The sequence below is a fragment of the Monodon monoceros genome, unplaced genomic scaffold, assembly GCF_005190385.1.
Source record: "Monodon monoceros isolate NGI ecotype Baffin Bay Population unplaced genomic scaffold, NGI_Narwhal_1 Super_Scaffold_6, whole genome shotgun sequence".
NCBI lineage: Eukaryota > Metazoa > Chordata > Mammalia > Artiodactyla > Monodontidae > Monodon > Monodon monoceros.
Window position 1 is genome coordinate 85,097,661 of NW_021703783.1, and position 20,746 is coordinate 85,118,406.

A 20,746-nucleotide genomic window follows, 5' to 3' on the forward strand; every position below is an offset into this window, starting at 1 on the left:
GCCGAAGTATACAAAATGCTGTTTTTTAAAAAATGGGAACCTAGCTCTGCAACATGGCATCTCATCCTCCGAGGCATCTATATCCTTCACGTCCCCTCTCTCCAGGGGTAGCAGGCAGCCCCAGGAAAGGACCTTGGCCTCACCGCCAAGGTGGTAGCCACTGGCCTGATAGTGCCCAGTTCTCCCAGGACGCTTGGCTTGTTCCTGGAATTGGTTTAGGAGCTATTTGCCTCTCTGCCTTCTCCCACCTTGCCGAGAGCCCCTCCCCATCACCCTAGAGACCATCCCCACTCTAAGAACAAATAATACAACAGCCAAGCAGCTGAAAATAAGCAGGGCCATGTAATCTGGAGGCAGTTCCCAGCAGAATATTTGCCTGCAAATATTGTCAAATGCCTTCCGCCAAACACTTTCCAGCATCCTTGGTCATGAGGTTAGTAAAGCCCAACCCACTGGGGATGGTGAGCCCTGCTGGAATCCTGGCCACACAATAACCTCTATTCACAAAGAGGATTTCGGCAGGGAAAGCAGCCTGTCTGCTGTCCTGGCCTACTCGCTGCCAGCACGTGTCCACCTCCACTGCCCCGCCCTCTCACACACCTCTCTTGTTGCCAGTGTCACTCTTAGCTCCTGTGTGCCATCGGGGGAGACACTTCCCTGTCTGCAGTTTCCAGGGAAAGGGAGGCCCTTCCCCAAAGGAAGAGGATTGAAGACCAAATTGTCACTTTCGTGGGAGACATTTTCCTTTCTTTTGAAAAAATAAAAATGAGGCTTGGGTGATTGCTAGGCTTTCAATATTTCAAATCAATATGAAACAAAATAAATTCGGTGTTTCTCTTTAAAATGTTCTCGGAGGCCAGAGGTAGAAAATTGGGCTGGGTAGTGTGCCAAAGAAGTACGGTGACGTTTTAGACCCGGCCACAGCTGCTAGACCAGACCCACGGGATGTCACCAATACCTGACGTTGTGTACCCATTTCTGATTTAATTCTTTATTCAACGGTGGCAAAACCTTATTTGCTTTCATAGTATGAGTTAGTCCACCTCACTCCAGAAAGGGAGGCTAAACATTTTTAGCTCTGAATGTAACCAGAAGTGACATATAGTGCCAATAGGTGTGACTATGTCCCGCTAGAAGTCCTCAGCCAGAGATGGAGAAAGGTAGCTTAAGCAGGACAATGTGAAGGGTGTAAATGTCTCAGAGAATGAGATGCTATGTTGTAGAGCTAGGTTCTTATTTTCAGAAAATAGTTTGTGCTGTGAATGAAGGTATAAAATGGTAAAGCCATTTGAATGGGCAATTTTGCGTCCCATTAACATTTTAATATGTGCATCCACTCCTGGGTACTGACATGGAGAAACACTCCCCCAGGTGTGCAGGGGGACACATATGAAGATGTTCTTTGCAGCCCTATTTGTAACGGTGAAGTGGAGATGAGTAGAGGCAGGGGAGAGATGGAAAGGGAAGATTGAAGGGGGTGGTTTATGGTAGAGGATGGTGCCAAAATCCCCTCCACTGCCATTCGGGGCCACCAGCGCTCTGGCTGCCAACCTGTAGCCTAGGCCCCGACAGGTGGGTTAGCAGCAGCACAGAACTTGTGACACTCTGCTACTGTACTGCCTAGTTTTTGTCCAAAAAAAAAAAAAAAAGAAAGAAAGAAAAGGACTTGATTAATCAAAAAGTGAACAGAGGGATGCCAGAAGCTGGCTAATCCCAGGCCTTTCTGGAGCACCAGTTTGGTAGCTCATAGGCAAAGCACAAGATTTGGATTAGATTACTGTAGATTCTGGTCCAGTTGAGTCATTGCAATGGCAGAAATAAATCCCTGACTCAGTCCATGGCTGAGCAAGGACCAAACTTACAGGTTGAGCCAATACCCCTGGTGTGCCAGGCTTACCCCAGCTGATGTTGCTGGCTGAGCTCACTGGATCTCACGAAAATCGGGTAGAGGAGGCAGGATTATTACCCCTATTGGAAGAGGGCAACTCAACACAGCAGATGGCCCCAGTCTCACTCCACCCACGTGGGGGAAATGCCTGACTCCTTATAAGAAGACCCTCAAGCAAGGGGAGGCGGGGCCAGCGAGGTCCTAGGAGAAACACCAGGGACCCACCTGAACTCGTGTTTGTCACCCAGCAGCAAACTGTGGGCTTAATTGTTGCAGTTTAATAAAATAGATTGGGTGGGTTTTGTTTATTTGTTTTGGCCTTCTGTAGAATCCGAGCCCACATGAGCCAAATGCCACCATTTTGTACTTATTTATCATCTGGTGGTGTTCTCTCCTTGGTTCCCATCTTCCTTCTGAGAAACTGTCGGCTTCCTAAAGGCGATGGTGGGGATTGCGTCTTCTCGTTCACTGCTGTATTCTGCGGTGCCTGGCGCATAGTAGGTGCTCAGTAGGTAATGCTGACTCACTGAGCACATGGATGTCAGTCCCTAGCACAGAGTGAGAGCTTTAGAAGCATCGTCCCGGAGTTCATACTCCAAGGCAGGCTTTTCCCAGCCGAGTAGTTTGGGGCAAGTCACTTAGCCTCCCCAACTCTCCATTTCTTCCTCCATGTCATGGAGATAAAGTTACCCATTTGTGGAAGAAGCGATAGCAAATATGAACATCTCTGGCACAAGAGCAGGCGCTTGAAAATATAAATCAGATCTGTTAATATAAACAGGCTTTTCCTTTAACCCCCCAGGTGTTAAGATTTTTTTAAACTTTTTTTTGATCTGTGCAAAAGCCTGCTTCCCTTCCTTGCCCCCAGGCCTTGCCACACACACACACCCCCGCCCCGCCTCCTTCCTTCCACACTGTTACTGACCGTGTTCAGGTCACAGTGCTAGGAACTATGCTGGCATAAATAGAAGTGTGGTTTGGTCCCTGCCTTCACAGGACTTTCAGTCTAAGATGTGAAGTGTTACCTGAATATTCTGCGCTAATACAGAATGACACCAATAGTTACCCTCCGTTGAGTGATGTACATATGCCAGCTGGAGGGCTGAGGGCTGTGCTTGGATTCTTGTTTAACCCTCACAGCAACCTTGGGAGATGGGTGTTGGGTATCGTTTCCCTCATTTTACAGATGAAGGAAGCAAGAGTCTGAGAGCTCAGGTAACATACCTGAGGCTGTAGTGCTTGCAAGTGGTGAAGGAAGATTCAGACTCAGTGATCGCTGACTGTAAAACCGCTGTCTCTCAGTGAAGCTGTTCGGAAGAGCTGTGGAAATCCCCAGGAGGCGGTGAGAGCTCTAGGAGGAGAAGATGTGTCTGCTCAGTCAAGGTGTTTTCCTCTACAGACATAGCTCAGCACTCTACATGTTATCAAATGAATGAATACGTGAATTTGTCAAGGAAGAAATGATTAAGGAGTGATCAGCAGTTGGGGCTGGGTGGAAATTAAGCACAGTTTGGTGAAAGAGAAATTTGAGCTGAGCCTTGAAGGGTGAGGCCCAGCAGAGGGGGTCCCCTCCCATGGTGGGAAGGCCAGGGAACGTGTACCGTAGCGGGGAGCGTGGCAAGATATGTTTGAGGAATGGCAGACAGTCCTGCCGGCTGGAGAGAAGTGTATGTGTAGGGGAGTGAGGCCAGAGAAGCCTGGAGAAGGAGAAGTAGTCAGGGTCAGAGAGATAGGGGGCCTTGGGTGCCAAGGTAAGGAATCTGAACTTCTGTGAGAGGCAGAGGGGAGCCACTGAAGGGTTTAGACTATTGTTTGGCTCTGATTGTTTGGCCAGATTTTTTTTTCTCACATATTTTGCGGTCTCAGATCTCTCTGATAACCTCAGTAATAAATTATGATGTTTAGCAAGTAAAAAAAAAAAAAAATCCTGTTTTCTTTTCTTTGGGTAAAATAGAAGAAAAAAGTTTCTGTCCCAGACATGTCTACAAGGACTCGAGGAGTGGAGGCTGGACTGAAAGCCCACGTGAACATAGAAGAAAACATACGTTTAAAATGAGAGCAGAGGGAGAAATTATGCTATGCGCTGAGACATCTGCTCTTCACTGTAAAGCACTAATACGAAGCTTCCACCATGTGCCCCCGGATGCCGCATGCTGAAACCTTGTGAGGAGGTCTTTTAAAAATGTGTACTGCAGATAATGACTCATGTTGGCTAGTGGGCCGAGGTCATTATCTCTCCATAATAGGATAGGCTCATTTCAAATATGATCAGATTGTTAAATAGAAGATCAGAAAATGGAAGACGTGGAGAATGTTTTGGTGACCATTAAAAAAAATATATCCAGGTATAATGGAGTATTGTTCACCATGTCAGACTAATGATGTCCTGTAAAAGTGGGGAGGAAAAGGGGAAATTTCATCAGATATGAAGAGCAATAATTAACTGCCTTTCTGCCATGCCTTGGTCAGGAAGCTGGCATTTCAATTAGCAACTTCGGTACATGCACGGACCCTCTGGGGTTTGTAAGAAGGTTTGGGGAAAGGTGTCATGATGCTATTCCTGTAGAAACTCATCAAGCATCAAAGTTGCCCTTAACTCCAATTACGTGTCTTCACTCATAGAGCTTATTAAAATGCTTCATAGTCATAAGCCACCTAGATACCTTGAGGCAAAGAAGCTCCAGTAAGAGAAACAAAACGTGGATAAGAATATAGTTATTTAGAAGGCTCTGGCCTTTGGCAGGTACCTGCTTAATTAGCTCAGCCTGTGTGAACTGTGACTTACACCCATACGATTCAAATATTGATAGTTTGTTGCAGCTATGGATTCATTTAATGGGATGTATTTTAAACTTGACCTTGTATTTAATCCTGATTTCTTGACCAGATTTAGTGAGCAAACGAACCATACAAACAACAAATAGAAACTGAGGCACAGGGGGCTTAAGTAAAGTAACCAATGAGGGGGGAACCAGGAATTTATCTGGGAACCCATGCCCTTTAGCACAACATTTGGAAGCATTATTCCCACCCCTGTAACTCACCTCCTCAGCTTTTCTTAATCGTGAGGATGGAGCCCCTTTGCACCCATTCAACCCAGTTATGAACTTGAGGGCTTCCTTGGTTGCTCCCACCCTCCTCACATCTGGCAGCATGAGACCCACAGCCTAGGTGTTATCTCTGCCCTGACAGCCACTCCTTCAATCCATGCTCCATCATTTCCTGCCCTGACTATTAACGTGGCTCCAAACCGATCTCATTTGTTCGTTCATTCACTCATTCATTCTACAAGTACTACCTAGTCAGCCACTATGTGCCAGTCTTCACTAGTACTCCTTGTCCACTCACCATAGAGGTGCCAAGGTGACCTTTCCAGAGAATAAATTTGATCCTGGCACTCCTATGCTTTAAAAACTTAACTGGCTCCCTATAATTTGAAGGATCATATGCATTTTTTTTTTTTTTTTTTTTTTGTGGTACTCGGGCCTCTCCTGTTGCGGAGCACAGGCTCCGGACGCGCAGGCTCAGCGGCCATGGCTCACAGGCCCAGCCGCTCCGCGACATGTGGGATCTTCCCGGACCAGGGCACGAACCCGTGTCCCCTGCATCGGCAGGCGGACTCTCAACCACTGTGCCACCAGGGAAGCCCCATATGCTTTTTATAAGATGAATTCTGAATGGTTTGAAATGCATGTTTGTTGAATGTGTCCATGGATTTTTCTGGCCAAAATCAATTTTAGAAAATCATTAGTAAATATAAGCAAAAAGCACACAGCTGGTTATGCAAAAAGTTCCAGCTTCCCAGATTGTTCTTGTCTATGCATTAAACTGGAAAATATCCCACAACACAGTAGCCTAAAGAGTTGAAGTTAAGCTTTCTAAGGAAATTGCTTAGTGGCATGCTCAGTCGTCTAAGGGGAAACCTATGAGACTTGGGGTTTTTTTTGTTTTTTGTTTTCTTTAAACGTTCTTTTAGTCTCAATCCATTGCTGGCAAATACAACATATTAAACTTTAAATTAATGCTAGTTACTGTTGTTGATTACATTCTAAAATTGAAGTATAGTTGATTGACAATGTTGTGTTCGTTTCTGGTGTACAGCAAAGTGATTCAGTTACATATATATTAGTTTTCACACTTTTTCATTATGATTTGTTACAGGATATTGAATATAGTTCCCTGTCCTATACAGTAGGACCTTCTTCTTTATCTACTTTATGTATAGTAGTTAGCATCTGCTAATCCCAAACTCCTAATTTATCCGTCGCTCACCCCCTTACCCCTTTGGTTAACCATAAGTTTTCTATGTCTGTGAGTCTGTTTTGTAAATAAGTTAATTTGTATAATATTTTAGATTCCACATATAAGTGGTATCATATGGTATTTGTCTTTCTCTTTCTGACTTACTTCACTTAGTATGATAATCTCTAGGTCCATCTATGTTGCTGAAAATGGCATTATTTCATTCCTTCTTATGGCTGAGCAGTATTCTATTGTATTTGATTACATTAGTATTATTCCTACAGCATCCTGGAAACACTCAGGTCTTCCTGTCTCTGAATATTTTTTTCAATCCTGTCTGAGTAACACTCCATTACCTTCTGAAAATAAGACTTTCATAGTAACTCTTCAACTCTGGAGGTTGCTAGACTCTTAGGCCAAGCCGTATTCTCTTATGCGGCATGCCCCTCCCCCATGGTTCTTTCCTTTTAGATACTCCTTTACAAGCCCTCTTCTCCACTCAGACCAGTGTCTCCATCATCCAAAACTTGAGCCACGTTTGTCTCTTAGCCTTGCTGTTCTCCTTGCCTGGAACCCCCTCCGTCTCCCAGGCAGAATACCACAGTGGTTCACAGTGAGACAAACTCTCCCATTTACCAGCCGCATGACCATGGGCAAATGAGTTTCGCTCTCTGTGCCTCAGTTTCCTCATCTAAAATAGGGGCATCAAATGGTTATTGTGAGATAATGTATACCCCGTGCCTGGCACCTAGTAAGAGCTCAACAGATGCTAGCTGTTGTTGTTGTTACAAAGTTCTAATTCCAGTTCATCATGAAACCTTAGTCATCTGTTCCCATCTACACCGTAATCTCTCTGTCTTCCTACATTCCTCTGCACCTGTGGTTGGGAGTTTGTAGTAGTTAAATATTCTTATTTCTGTGCATTATTCTCCCCACAATAAACTGCAAAGTGAACTAGGGCATAGATTGTGTCTTATGTCAACACAAGAGCCTACAGGAGGCAGACAAGGAAGAGAAAATAGATTGGGTGTAAGAAAAATAGGGAGGAGTGAGGACTCTGGCCAACTCGAGGGCACATGTAACTCTGCCCAATTGTCACGCGGGAACATGGGCCCAGTGTTGCCAGATCTCAGCCTTTTCAAAAGAAGCCAGAAATCCAGATTCTTATGTGAAATGCCCTGAATTTTAAAAGTTGGGCCAACACTGTTCAGGCCAAACAAAGAATGTTTGTGAGACCCCATTTTGTGACAGCTGCATTTTTCAGATGACCCCCACGAGTTTGTGCATAAGCTGGTTATTTGGACCTTTGAACTCACTTTTATAGGGAAACAATACTGTGAATGGCATTTAGGGGTCCAGGCTAAACTAGACGGCTGATCCCCATTCACACCAGCCCCGAGGCTTAGGATACTCCTAAGAAACCTAATCTCTATGTGAAACCATTTTCCCACAGGGAAATACATTTAGAGTTCCAATGTATGATGTTGGGGACACATAGAATGTAAGCCCTTTCAGGACAGGGCCTTTGTTTTGTTCACCACTGTTTCCTTAAAGTCTAGAACACTGCCTGGCACTCAATAAATATTTGTTGAATTGAAGATTACCTGTGTCTTTATCCACCTGTCCACCATTAATCTGTTCTCCATGCACAAACAAGGGCTATCTTGCACACCATGGTATCCCCAGCACCTGTTGGGTGATAAGAGATCAGTAAATATTTGTTGAATGAATATATGACTGACACAATCTATCCATCAAACATTTACTGAATACCTGCTGTGTGCCACGGAGTCTGTTGGACTTTAAAAATGCAGAAGTGAATCAGATACCACCCCAGCCTCAAGGAATTAGGTTGCCTAGAAGGGATTGCATAAACTATTTCCTGGAACACTTATAAAAATTGTCAGGCGTTACTCAGTGTTCCCCTTCCCAGAAGAGGGGAGAGTGGGTGCGACTACCTGGGATGGCTCAGCACAGGCATCTTCATTTGTCTGAGCGTTCCTCGGGTTGTTTGGTCCTCTGCGTCATCCGTGGGGTTTGGATATGAAATGATTGAACGGATTTTCTTTCAACCACATGTTGCAATGAGCCGAATGAGCACTGCCCTTTCAAGTGGGCACCTCGGGAGGCCGTGTCCTCATTCCACTTCAGTTACAACAGCACTGGACCACTTCTTTGGCAAGTGCCCTCAGAGAAAGTTAGAAGCCACTTGAGGACATTCAATTCATTGTTTTAACATCATGCCTTATTTTTGAACCCCTAGAAAAACAGTTGGGAGAAAAAGGTTATTCCAGTCACTTTAGCCCTCAAACTTGGTTCCAAATGACTTGGGGTTGTTTCCTAATCTCCAGTTCACAGTCAGAGGAGAAGTATTTTCTATTGAACAGTGTGTGCCCCACACTCTGAAGGCAGCGGGGACCAAAGAGAAGTCCCCAAACTGTCACGTGCCCCAGCAGTTTTGTTGGAAGAGATGTTTAACCTTCCAAAGTGTCCATGACAAAGGAGCCTGATTCTTTTGGACGCCTACATTCTTTTCTTTCTTTCTTTTTTTTTTTTTTTTGTGGTACGCGGGCCTCTCACTGTTGTGGCCTCTCCCATTGCGGAGCACAGGCTCCGGACGTGCAGGCTCAGTGGCCATGGCTCACGGGCCCAGCCGCTCCACGGCATGTGGGATCCTCCCAGACCGGGGCACAAACCCGCGTCCCCTGCATCGGCAGGCGGACTCTCAACCACTGCGCCACCAGGGAAGCCCTCTTTTCTTTTTAACAGTGAAAACTTTTATATTTAGAATTAGGCAGCTGGACTCAGTGTAGATGATCCCAACTTTGTTGGCAACATCCAAAGCCTCATATTCAGGAGCCAGTCAAACATATGCCTTCTTCTCTCCATCAGGCCTGATCAGGGTGTTGACCTTAGCCACGTCAGCGTCATAGAGCTTCTTCACAGTCTGTTTAATTTGGTGCTTGTTGGCCTTGACATCCACAATGAACACCAGTGTGTTGGTTGTTGTCTTCTGTTTTCTTCACAGCTGACATGGTGGTGAGGGGGAACTTGATGATTGGATGCCTACATTCTGGTGTTTGGGTTAAAGAGGGAAAAAAAAACCAACAACTGTATCTAGTTTACTTTTATGTTCCCAGTATCTAGCACAAATTCTGGACATCTTGAGTGCCCCAAAATGTTTTATGGAGCAGAAAAGTGGATGATAATGAGGTCTAACGCCTACTAAGCTCTCACCATGTGCCAGGTCCCATGCTGATGCATGTCACACATTACATCTGATTGTCATGACAACCTTGAGAGGCAGTTACAGTCAGTACCTCCAAAAGGAAACTGAGGGCTGAGGTTAAGTAACTTACCCGAGGTCACCAAGCCAGCAAGTAATAAGGCTGGGATTTGAACCCAGATGGAAAAGTTCCTACCCTGAAACCCTAACCTATAGTCATTAAGAAGGTAATGGGTGTAGAATCATATAATCCCAGTACAGCAGGGAAGGTGAGCCTAAAGGAAACAAGCAATTCAACTCCCTGCTGTGGTCATGTAACCTCCTTCAGCAGTGGGTTGGTGGCTGTCTAGCTGTCCAGCCTGTGCCGGGGCATTTGTTTTCCCAGGCTGTCTCACTCTGCTGCTCTTGTTAGCCAAGAAGCCCCAAGATTTTAACACCTATCAGGAATGGCTACACAGTGGGTAGCTTGGCTGAGGGGAGCACCTGCAATATCCTCTATCATTTTTTGGAGTTTGGGGGAATCTGATTCACCCAGAATGTGGTCAGGCCAATGGCAACGCAGAGGAAAGGGACTGGGAATTTGGACTGGAAAAGTGACCTGAGGTCATACCCAAAGGGACCAGGGGTCTGATCCTGCTAACCTGCTAACACCATTCCTGACCTTAGGCAGACTTTTGTCTTCGTGGACCTTGGTTTCCCCATCTGTAAGAAAAGAGTTATTTCTCAGGTCTGCCCATCTCTGCAGGAGGACTAGAAAGAACAGATCCTTCTTTCTTGGGTTTGTTCACTGGGCTTTTATTTCCCCAGGCTGGAGGAGAACTATGAGATTGCAGAAGGGGTCTGCATCCCTCGCAGTGCCCTCTACATGCATTACCTGGACTTCTGCGAGAAGAATGACACCCAGCCCGTCAACGCTGCCAGCTTCGGAAAGGTGAGTCCAACTTCACCAGACTTTTTCCTTTTCTTCCCTACTTCTAAGTAATTTATGCACAGTTCCTAATCATGTTTTAAATCATTTAATTTTTTTTTTTAGGTTACCAAAGTAAATACATTGGTTACTTTGCTGTAAAAATTTCAAACAGTTGTTAACAGAGTAATACCAAACCAAATACCAAAACAGAGTAATACCAAAGTAATTATTAATTAATTAAATATTTCAAACAATTCAGACACGTTGTAAAGTAAAAGTGAATGTCTACCTTGAATTTCCTTGGTACTTAATTTGCAGACAGTAACTTCTTTTCTCTGAGCGGCAAATATTGAACTTGCAAGTGTGTTATGTATATGTCAGTGAGCCTGGGACAGGCAAACTGCTTGGCTTAGTAATGTGAGAGCCTTAGAGAAACTGGGAAGTGGCCTTGTATCATAGCTTGGAGGTCTGGGAGTCCTCAGCTGGGGGTGGTACTGTTTGTAATATCACTGCAGGCCTGACTGTTCTCTATCCACTTATGCTAAAAATACATTCCACACTCAGGGCTCTCTCTACAAAAAATCATCACCATTGATCATTCATATTCAGCTGGCCAAGGAAGGCTATTGGAACTCATGTGTTTATTTGATAAAGATCTAGATTTTTTTACACCCCAAAAATATTCAATTTAATTTGAGTCAATACATCTAAACTCTTTCTCCTTTTATTAGCTTCTTTTTCCTGTGTGTAACTATTTTTCCACATCGACTAATGAAAAATAGGCAAGCTTGTCCTGCACCACTATTCCTTACCAGTTTTCTGAGTGCAAGCGTAACAAGGACTGAAATGGCAGGAAGGGGTCAGTGTTTCAGAAATTCACTTTTCAGATCCTCAACAGATAAATCATCAGCAAGAAAAAACAAAGGGCAATATTAGGCCTGAGCCAACCACCCCAGAGAGTCTGAAACTGAGTGGCTGAGAATTGGCTCCACTCAGTAAATGGGAAGATGCTCTGTGGTGACTTAGGAAGGGAAAAATGCTTGTGTGATGGGTTAATAATGTTCCTTCTCCAAAGTGAAAAGAATTTTTAAAAAAATCAGTGGCGAAACCACCTTTGCTGTTTCTTTCGTTCATTTCTTCAGCTGGGCAGTGTTGGCTGAGACTGGCTGTGTGGCATGCACTGTGTCAGGCAGTGGAGACTCAGAGGGATCCCGGTATGGGTCCTGCTGTGGAGGGGCTCCCAGTCTAGAGAGGGGCACTGAGAGCCTCTCAGCAGTGGGAGAAGGAAGAGCACAGCAGGAGTGTATCCCTGTCCTGTGTCTGGGATCCTGGAACATTCTCTTGCATCTACACACTCCCTCCCAGAGGCCGAAATGGAGAGTCAGGTTGGGTGAACCAAAAGACCAAGAATCCTAGCTCTCCTGGACTTATCACTTAACCTCTCTGAGACTCAGTCCTCTCAGCTGTGAAATGGGAATTAACCCCTGCCTTCTTCCTGGGATGTTGCAAGATTCATCTGAGAGGGTGGCGGGCTGATGTAGGGTACTGTGCACTCAGTCATCTGGTCGCTCAGATATTTAGTAACACCTACCATGTGCCATTACAACTGTTATTATGAATTTTCCATGAGATGCTTGTGCACAGATACAGATAGCCATTTGTTAACTTAGATTCTGAAACAAAAACAAAACCAAAAAACAAAAAAATTCAGCATTTCTAGAAACTCCAATTTGCCTGTGTAAGGACCTTCTATTCCTTTTTCTCTCAAATTCTTTTGTAACCCTGTTGTCAGCTCAGGGTTTCCTTGACCTTGTGATCTAGGTAAAATCGATTTAACTCTTCCTCTCCTCCCAGCATCCCAGTTCCATTCCTATTTCAAGTCTCAAATCTGCCCCCAAGATTTCAGCAAGTCCCAGGGTGTTTGCATCCTCAGGGTCACCTTGACTTGAGACTCCTCCTTCTGCATATACCCCTTCTCTGCACACCTGTGCTATCAGTACAGTAGCCTCTGGCCACACCCAGTTGTTTAACCTAAACAAAATTAAAATTCAGTTCCTCAGTCACACTAGCCATATTTCAGATGCTCAGTAGCCACATGGAACTAGAGGCTACCATATTGGACAGTGCAAATAAAACATTTCCATCTCCACAGACAGTTCTAGTGGACAGCCCTGTTCTGTACCATCATGAGCTAGGGATGAAACTCAGGGTCCTCTTTGCTTTGCACAAGGCAGTCCACAGAAAGCATCCATGTAGACTAAAGCGTCCTAGGAGACTGAAGTGTGCAGCGGTAGTTTACATCCCAAACGTGGTCCCATGGAACGTGGTCCCATGGAAAGGGGTCCCATCCCAAAACGCTCCCTGGCCCTCCTGCCAGTTCCCCACAGCTGGTCCCGCCCTCTCTGCTCTGCTGCCTCTCCTGTCCTCCTCTACCGCCTCCTGCTGCCCCCTGCACTCTCCCTCTCCTTCCTTCTTGGGACAACCTCCACCAAATTTCCTCTATTTTCTAGTCCTCGCTTCCTGCTGGCATCTATGCCCACAAGTCTCATTTAATCCAAATGGCTTTTCAGAATATTTTCCCAAATAATAAATTTCCTCTCTAAGAAGAATTACAGTGCCAGGTGCTTCCAAAATAGTCATTTAAAAAGGCATCCAAGGGCTTCCCTGGTGGCGCAGCGGTTGAGAGTCCGCCTGCCGATGCAGGGGACACGGGTCCGTGCCCCGGTCCGGGAGGATCCCACATGCCACGGAGCGGCTGGGCCCGTGAGCCATGGCCGCTGAGCCTGCACGTCTGGAGCCTGTGCTCCGCAATAGGAGAGGCCACAACAGTGAGAGGCCTGCGTACCGCAAAAAACAAATAAATAAATAAAAGGCATCCAAGGGTAAGCTGGGACGAAGTGAGAGAGTGGCATGGACATATATACACTACCAAACATAAAACAGATAGCTAGTGGGAAGCAGCCGCATAGCACAGGGAGATCAGCTCGGTGCTTTGTGACCACCTAGAGGGATGGGTTAGGGAGGGTGGGAGGGAGACGCAAGAGGGAGGGGCTATGGGGATATATGTATATGTATAGCTGATTCACTTTGTTATACAGCAGAAACGAACACACCATTGTAAAGCAATTATACTCCAATAAAGATGTTAAAAAAAAAAAAGCATCCGAACTCTGTCTTATCTCCAGTCCCAAAACAAGGAAATACTCTAACTGAAATTAAAGCACAAATGCAAAAGCTCTCTGCAGCTGCCTTGCCATCAATTTCAAGTACACTGGAAATTGGGGCTGTCCTTCCAGCCACGGAGGACAGAAGGTACCTGCTGAGGGTTTTCGCATTGAGCTTGTTGAATTGAAATCCCAGACACATTTTCCCTTCCTGAGGGCTCCCGGCACACTGCAGCTGCCACCTCCTTGAGAGAAAGGGACTAGTTCTGTAAAACCTCGGAGTGTAATCGTGGACAGTCTTCCTTTGAGCCGAGCCGTCCAAACTTATGATTCATCTCTGAACTTTTAACTTAGAGCAGGCAAAGTTCACTATTTCAGCTTAGGTTTTAGAGAAAAATTAGATTGGTGGTCGTCCTCCCACCTGGCTTGCAAGTGGGCTGAGGTGAAACAGACATCAGTGGTAAAGCTGTCCCCATGTCGCCTGGCTGGGACCCTGTTCTTGGTAAAGTGGATGGCAACGATTGCTCTGCTGCAAGTAAGATCTGAAATAAAAATCCCCTCTCCAACCCCGTGGGCAAGCTCCAAAAGCACTAGCTTCCAGTAATGTTGTATTGACTTTGGGTCCTGGAATTAATTTCGGAATTGCAGAGCATCCTGAGGCTGCTAGCTGAGCTGACTTCTTGTGCCTGCTTTTGCTGTTGGCTGGGGTGATGAAAGGTCATCCAACTTGGAGTCACTTAACTTTTCTGAGCTCCCGTTTCCTTACCTTTAGTTGGGAAGTGCCCCAGATTACTCCAGGGATAAAATGAGACAGTGCTTATGAGAATGTTTTTTAAAACTGTAGAGTTCTCTATCAATGGAAGAAATCACTATTTTCTAAAATTGGCTGCATTCTGTTCTAACTCCTCTATCTTCTTACCATACTTTATTTTTCTTTATAGCACTTATCACTGTCTGAACTACTATATATATATATGATGTTACTAATATATATATATAGTTATCTATATATTTTATTACATATAATATATAATTATTAATACATATAACTAATAAATATGTAACATATATATTTTTTAGTTGCTTGTGTTTTGTCCATCTCTTTCTCTAGAATGGAAGCTCCATGAGGACCTTTTTGTTCACTATGCACCCCTAGCCCCCAGAATAGTGCCTGGCACATAATAGATCTTCAGATATTTGAAGATTGAATGATTTATATCATTGCTGTTTGCTAAGAACACCATGAATCGTTTGACATGTGGCAGTTTGCTTAAGCCTTATGGTCACCATATGAAATTGGCATTGTATCCACTTTCCATTAGTCCATTTGCTGAGTAGGGATGAACTTGTTGAGGTACCAATGGAAACTGGTTGTATTTTCACTTACTTTAAAGAGCTGCCTTCAGAGTCCTCTGTCCGTCGTTCCTGCTCTGCCCTCTGACAACATTGCAGGGCAATCCCACAGCATCAGCCATCATATCAGTCTTGGCTGGATAATTAAAACTCATTCTCAGCTATGAAAAAGCCCAGTTCTGTCCAATTTAAAACTTCCATCTCACATGGAAGGCAGACCTCCCCCCACGATGCCTCCGAATTTACTCTGTGAAAGGGAAGGGGGGGACTCTTTCTCTCCTCTTCTGACTCCTCCAGGGTCGGGGGAGGGGGACAGAGGGGGAGGGTATCTAGAGGAAAGGCAACAGGAATCTTTTTGACCAGCTGGTGCTCTCTGAAGGCTCCTCCCAGCTATCAGTGTCCTGTGCTGTGATCGTCATCCATACGCTGGGGGAAAGGGGTCCGGTGGTGGGTTTGGGGGGAGACGCTCTGGATCTCTGTCCACACTGGCTGAAGGGCTGTGCTCTCCAGCTGACCTCCCACTGCCCACCGCTCTTGCTTCTCCGCTGAGGATTCACCCTGTGGCTCTGGCCTTATGCTGGAGGGTTCTGACCAGCTCTCTGAATGCCTCATGTTACGCTTTTATTCTTAGAGAAGCCCAGAGGAGCCCCCACGAGTGTGACGGGTATGGAACAGGCCCACCTTGGTGATGTGCAAACAGAAAATGGCTTTGCTTTGTTTCTCAACCATGTTACGGCCAGACTCCCTTCCCTGACCCCTGATGGTTTTGTGGCAGGTTTAATAGCTTTTCGGTTATTGATTATAAAAACAAGCCTCAGCAGATGTAGAGAATGGACTTGAGGACACGGGGAGGGGGAAGGGTAAGCTGGGACGAAGTGAGAGAGTGGCATGGACATATATACACTACCAAACGTAAAATAGATAGCTAGTGGGAAGCAGCCACGTAGCACAGGGAGATAAGCTCGGTGCTTTGTGACCACCTAGAGGGGTGGGATAGAGAGGGTGGGAGGGAGACACAAGAGGGAGGAGATATGGGGATATATGTATATGTACAGCTGATTCACTTTGTTATACAGCAGAAATTAACACACCATTGTAAAGCAGTTATACTCCAATAAAGATGTTAAAACAAAAAACAAGCCTCTTTTCAATAATTTAGGTGCTCTTGTAGACACTAAAGTCCAGTCCAGTGCTCCAGTTGAAACCTACAGTCTCTCATCCATTTGAAAACTCCTCCCCTCCACCCCACCTCAGGACTGACCACGTGTGGCCTGGGGACCTGCAGTGGGGGAGGGGAGAGCGGTCTGACCTTCTGCTCTTCCCTAACCTTTCCTTCCTGCTACTGGTGCCTCCAGGCTTGTCAGGGTGAGAAAAAACACTTCCAAAATGATACCCCTCGTTCTCCAGCAAAAGCAGTGAAATAAATGTTTAGAGAGCAACACAACTGTAAATTGAAACAAACACAAGGTAATATCAGAATTGGCCTACACATGACATCATACTCACATAAACTACCCAAGCTTATTAAAGACAATTCTTTTTAACAGATATTAGAAGTGTCTAGCTATATCTAATTATGAATGCAGCATTCACAGATGTTTAATAAAATTAATAAAAATAGCGAACACTTACATAGTGCTTTCTATTACCTGGCACTGTTCTAAGCACTTGACATATGTCAACCTTGTCTAATCCCCCAAACAACTCTATGAGGTAGAAACTATTATCCCCATTTCATACATGGGTAAACTGAGTCCCAGAGAAGTTAGGTAATTTGCCCAAGGTCAAACAGCCAGTAAGTAGATGTGTGATTCAGAATGTGACCCTGAGAAGTCTGGCTCTAGAGTCCCTGTACTTAACTGTCTCATTTACACAGAGCAACTTATTTGGGGGGTGCGGTCCGTATGTGTAGAGGCAGGCTTTGTGTAAACAGTTGTCCTTTTGACTTTGGTGTTGTCATTAGCAGTCACTTGGACACCTCCATACGATCAAATTTGGGAGTGAAGTCTCAGCCTGTCTCTCAGGGTCAAGTGCGCTGGTCACTGCAATTGAGAAATTTCCCCTCAGATCTTCCCCCCAGGGTGTTCCAGGCACTGGGAACCCCCCTGTCAGTATTTCCCATTCTGCTTCCCCCTCAACACTTGGGTTCACCCAAGTGAACCTTAGGTATGTATTTATTAGGTATGCATTTATCTCAGGAGATGGGAAATGGAGTCCTCTAGGGGAGGAGGCTGCAAACGGACATATGCATGTGAGAAACTGCAAAGCAAGATGGCAGATGTGCCCCCTGAGCTATGAACACCCAGGATCAGAGGGACGCAGAGGAGGAAACTGCTGCGTCCTCGGGGTGGGGAGTGAGGGCAGCCTGAGAACCAGGTCAATCCTAGGTACCTAGGTACCTAGTATTGCCTTCTCCTAACCTGCAGACTTGCGGGATCCATGGAAGCTGAAGCGAGAGTTTCAGTTTCACCAAATGCTTCTTTCTCCTGCTTTTCCACTGGTCTTTTGGAAACTAAAAGCTCCACCTGCCCAGAGATGGAGCATTACTGTGCTTAGCAAGAGCTAAGCTTTTTCGGAAAGAAAAACTGGACCTCAGATTTCTGAGCTAAGAGAATATCTCTTAATAATTGGATTGCTTTCCATGCATTTGTAACAGGCATTCTGGTGGAGGATTAAAGGCAAAAGAATGTCTTCTTCCACAGACTTTTACTGAGGGTCCACCATGTGCAGTAGGTGAGGAGTTTCCAATAACGCCAAGTTTTGGGCCCTGAATTTGAGGATCTATCACTCTTGCTCTCTGTATTACCCTGGACAGGTCCCATTTCCCTGTCTGAACCTCAGTCCCTCCATCTATCACGTGGGGAAGTTAGCCTACAAAGGTGTGAGGGTCTTTACCATATGAACTGGAAACACTTTTCAATGAGAAATCATAATGACAGTAACACTGACACTCTTTGCCAGGCACTGGGCCAAGCCTTCTGCACATATTACCTTATTTAATCCTCACACAGCCCTGTGAACTAGATGCCTTTTTTTGTTCCTGTTTAAAGATGAGATAGCTGATTCCAGGGTCCCTGGAACCTTTCCTATGAGGTAAATCCTGGGTGGAAATCAGAAGGTCTATCAGTTAGGAATTGTATTGGGGCTGTGTGTAAAAGATGCCTCTCCTCATTCCCAAACAATGGCTTAAATAAATTTGTGGTTTTACTTTTCTTCACATAGAATAAGTTTAAAAGAAGGTAACCTATCCTAGTATAACAGCTCTATAAGAGCATCAGGGACCTGGGCTCCTTCTCTCTCTGTGCTCTGCCATTCTTAGCAGATAGCTTCTAATTTCTAGGTCACCTCATGGTCCAAAGTGACTGCTGGACAACAAAGCCTAAATTCCAGGCAAGAAGTAGAAAACAGGGTGTAGGGAGAGAAAGGTCAAAACTCCAGCTGAGTCAGCTGTCTTTAGAAGCTTTCCCAGAGCCCTGCCCAGTGATTTCCCCTTTTGTCTCACTGTCTGCCCTTGGCTGTCAGGGAGGTGGGAAAATGTAGTCCATCGCCTCCTGGACTAAAAAATTAGAGTTTGGTTAGAAAGGGAAAGGGGCAGACAACTAGCCATTTTATCCACATAAGGGCATTTCAGAAATCCACGTATCCTTTTTCTTTTAAAAAAATGAGATGTAATTGACATCTAACATCGTATTAGTTTTATGTGTACAACGTAGTGATTTGATGTATGTATGTACTGCAAAATGATCAACACAATAAATTTAGTTAACATCCATCACTACACAGAGTTACACATTTTTTTTTCTTGTGATGAGAACTTTTGAGATCTATTCTCCTGACAACTTTCAATCATACGGTACAATATTGTTAACTATAGTCAGCATGCTGTACATGACAACCCAGGACTTATTTATCTTATAACTGGAAGTTTGTACCTTTTGATCACCTTCACCCATTTCTCTCCATGTGTCCTTTTATGTGTCACGACTATAAAATGGAACCCAGGATCCTAAGAGAGTGCAGGGTGTACTCTCAAATGTGGAGCCCATGGGAGGAAACATAAGTGCACCAAGTGAGTAGCTTAGACTGTGTGGGGTAGCATGATTTATGGTCAAAGATTTGTTGAGCTTGTCAGGAAGAGGCTGATTCATGGATAGGCAACTAGACAGCTGTGACACAGTGCGACTTGAATACGTCGGGAGGCCCTTTAACCTCGCAAATACACCTCCCCCGAAGGCTTGCTGATATCTCAAGATCCTCAGTTCCTTTCGTTTAAGTCTGTGGAAATGCAACTACAAAAGAGCAGGATAATTCATTAATACTTACCAGTTACTAACACCTCAATGTAAAGAAGTTTAATCTATTAAGGGAACTTAAAGATCTATTGGTGAGACCTTCTCATTTTCCAGACAAGGACATTAAAAGTCAAAGAGTTTGAGTGGGCTTCCCAAGGTCTGATGTGTAGTGGCAGGGCTGGATCTGAGGGGAAGGGGGGAGACCAGTGGATGCCACCTGCTGGGCAGGGACCCCCCCCCCCCTCCAGTAAGAGGTAGGGAGACAGGAGGAAGGGAATCTGGGGCGGCAGATGTACTTGTATGAATTGAATTTATTTATATCCTGCCTTTTCCCCGTGAGGGCTTGAGGTACTTAGCCATTTGGGCTGTGGGTGTTGCTTCCTTGAATATATGGCTACTTCCTCCCCGCCGCCCATGCTTGAGCAATGCAAGAAACAAACAGACAGACAGACAGACAACAGTGTTCTGGGGACCTATGCTTCTGTCAGCCACATATGCCTGGAACAGAGATAAGGCTAAAGGTTCCTCTCGTTTTACATGACTGCCCTCTTCCTCAAGAGCGCTCACAATCTGCCCTGACCCCAGGTTGCTTGCGCACCTGTGGAGGGACACAGAGGGAGATAAAGGTACTCTTGAGGCATCTTTAGGATTCTTCAGGGATGGTCTTTTTTCAATTTGCAAAGGAAAAAAATTAAGCACATGGACAGTTTCCTTCTACTTTAAATTCTTGCATATGTTTTTCTTAACCCTTAGTATCTGCTATGATGTCAGAATGTCTGATTTCACACCAGATTCCATATTTTGTTATTTCACACGTCTTTACTGATGTGCAGTGTAAAAGCTCAGAAATCAAATTGTGTGGGTTTGAATCCCAGCTCCACCGTTTACCAGCTGTGTGAACTCAGGAGCTTTCTTAATAGCTATGAGCCTCAATTTTCTCCTCTGTAAAATGGGGACATGGCACCAACCACCTGAGGACTGTTGAGATAATGACTGTTAAAAGGGCTGCCTTAGCACAGTGCCTGGTAAGTATAAACACTCAGTGCACTTTAGCTATAATTATGATTTCAGTTTACCATCGCAACATTTCATGACTTTAATACATCATGTTTTTAATATATCATCACTAACATATGAATGTTTCAACCTTTCTAGCTGCTCTTCCTTCTGAACAATTTTGAGAACAATTGTTCTAAAAATTTCCCACATCACACACATGCTACCATCACCACCCTCACCCTCTCGTATTATCATCTTCAGAATTATTCCCTTTTTGACTTAACCTCTATCTTATGTAACTCACCACATTCTAGCTAAATGGGTGTATGATGACTGTCTCTTCTCACACTCACAGACATGACACATCATCCCAACATCCCAAGGACAATACTGGGCTCACATATAGATTTTTGGACTTCTTGGAATTGTTACCCACGGTACTTATCGGGGGCAACAGATTGTTACCTCTCTAGCCATGGGTGTTTGCTCGGAATCCTTCATCAATCCGTATGCATAATTTGAAATTCCATTTCTGTCTCATTGCTCTAGATGTAAATTTCTTGTAATTTTAAAAAATTTCTTTTGTGGAATTTCCTGTGGAACCTGCAGCCGGGTAGAACCCACCTCAACCTCCAGTGCCTGGCACCCAGTAGGTGTTACTCCTCCCAAAAT

At 44.9% G+C, this 20,746-nt stretch overlaps 1 protein-coding gene across 2 annotated transcripts in view; it reads left to right on the forward strand.

Annotated features, from left to right (window-relative positions):
* Positions 1-20,746, forward strand: part of RFX4 (regulatory factor X4) — a 164,217-nt gene that overhangs the window by 61,988 nt on the left and 81,483 nt on the right. The window contains exon 4 of one of the 2 annotated variants that reach the window (XM_029205461.1): positions 10,164-10,287. In XM_029205461.1, coding sequence (XP_029061294.1) covers positions 10,164-10,287 — 124 coding nt within the window. Of the gene's footprint in view, positions 1-10,163; positions 10,288-12,967; positions 12,979-20,746 lie in introns of those variants that run through there. The other variant, XM_029205463.1, reaches the window with a different exon arrangement.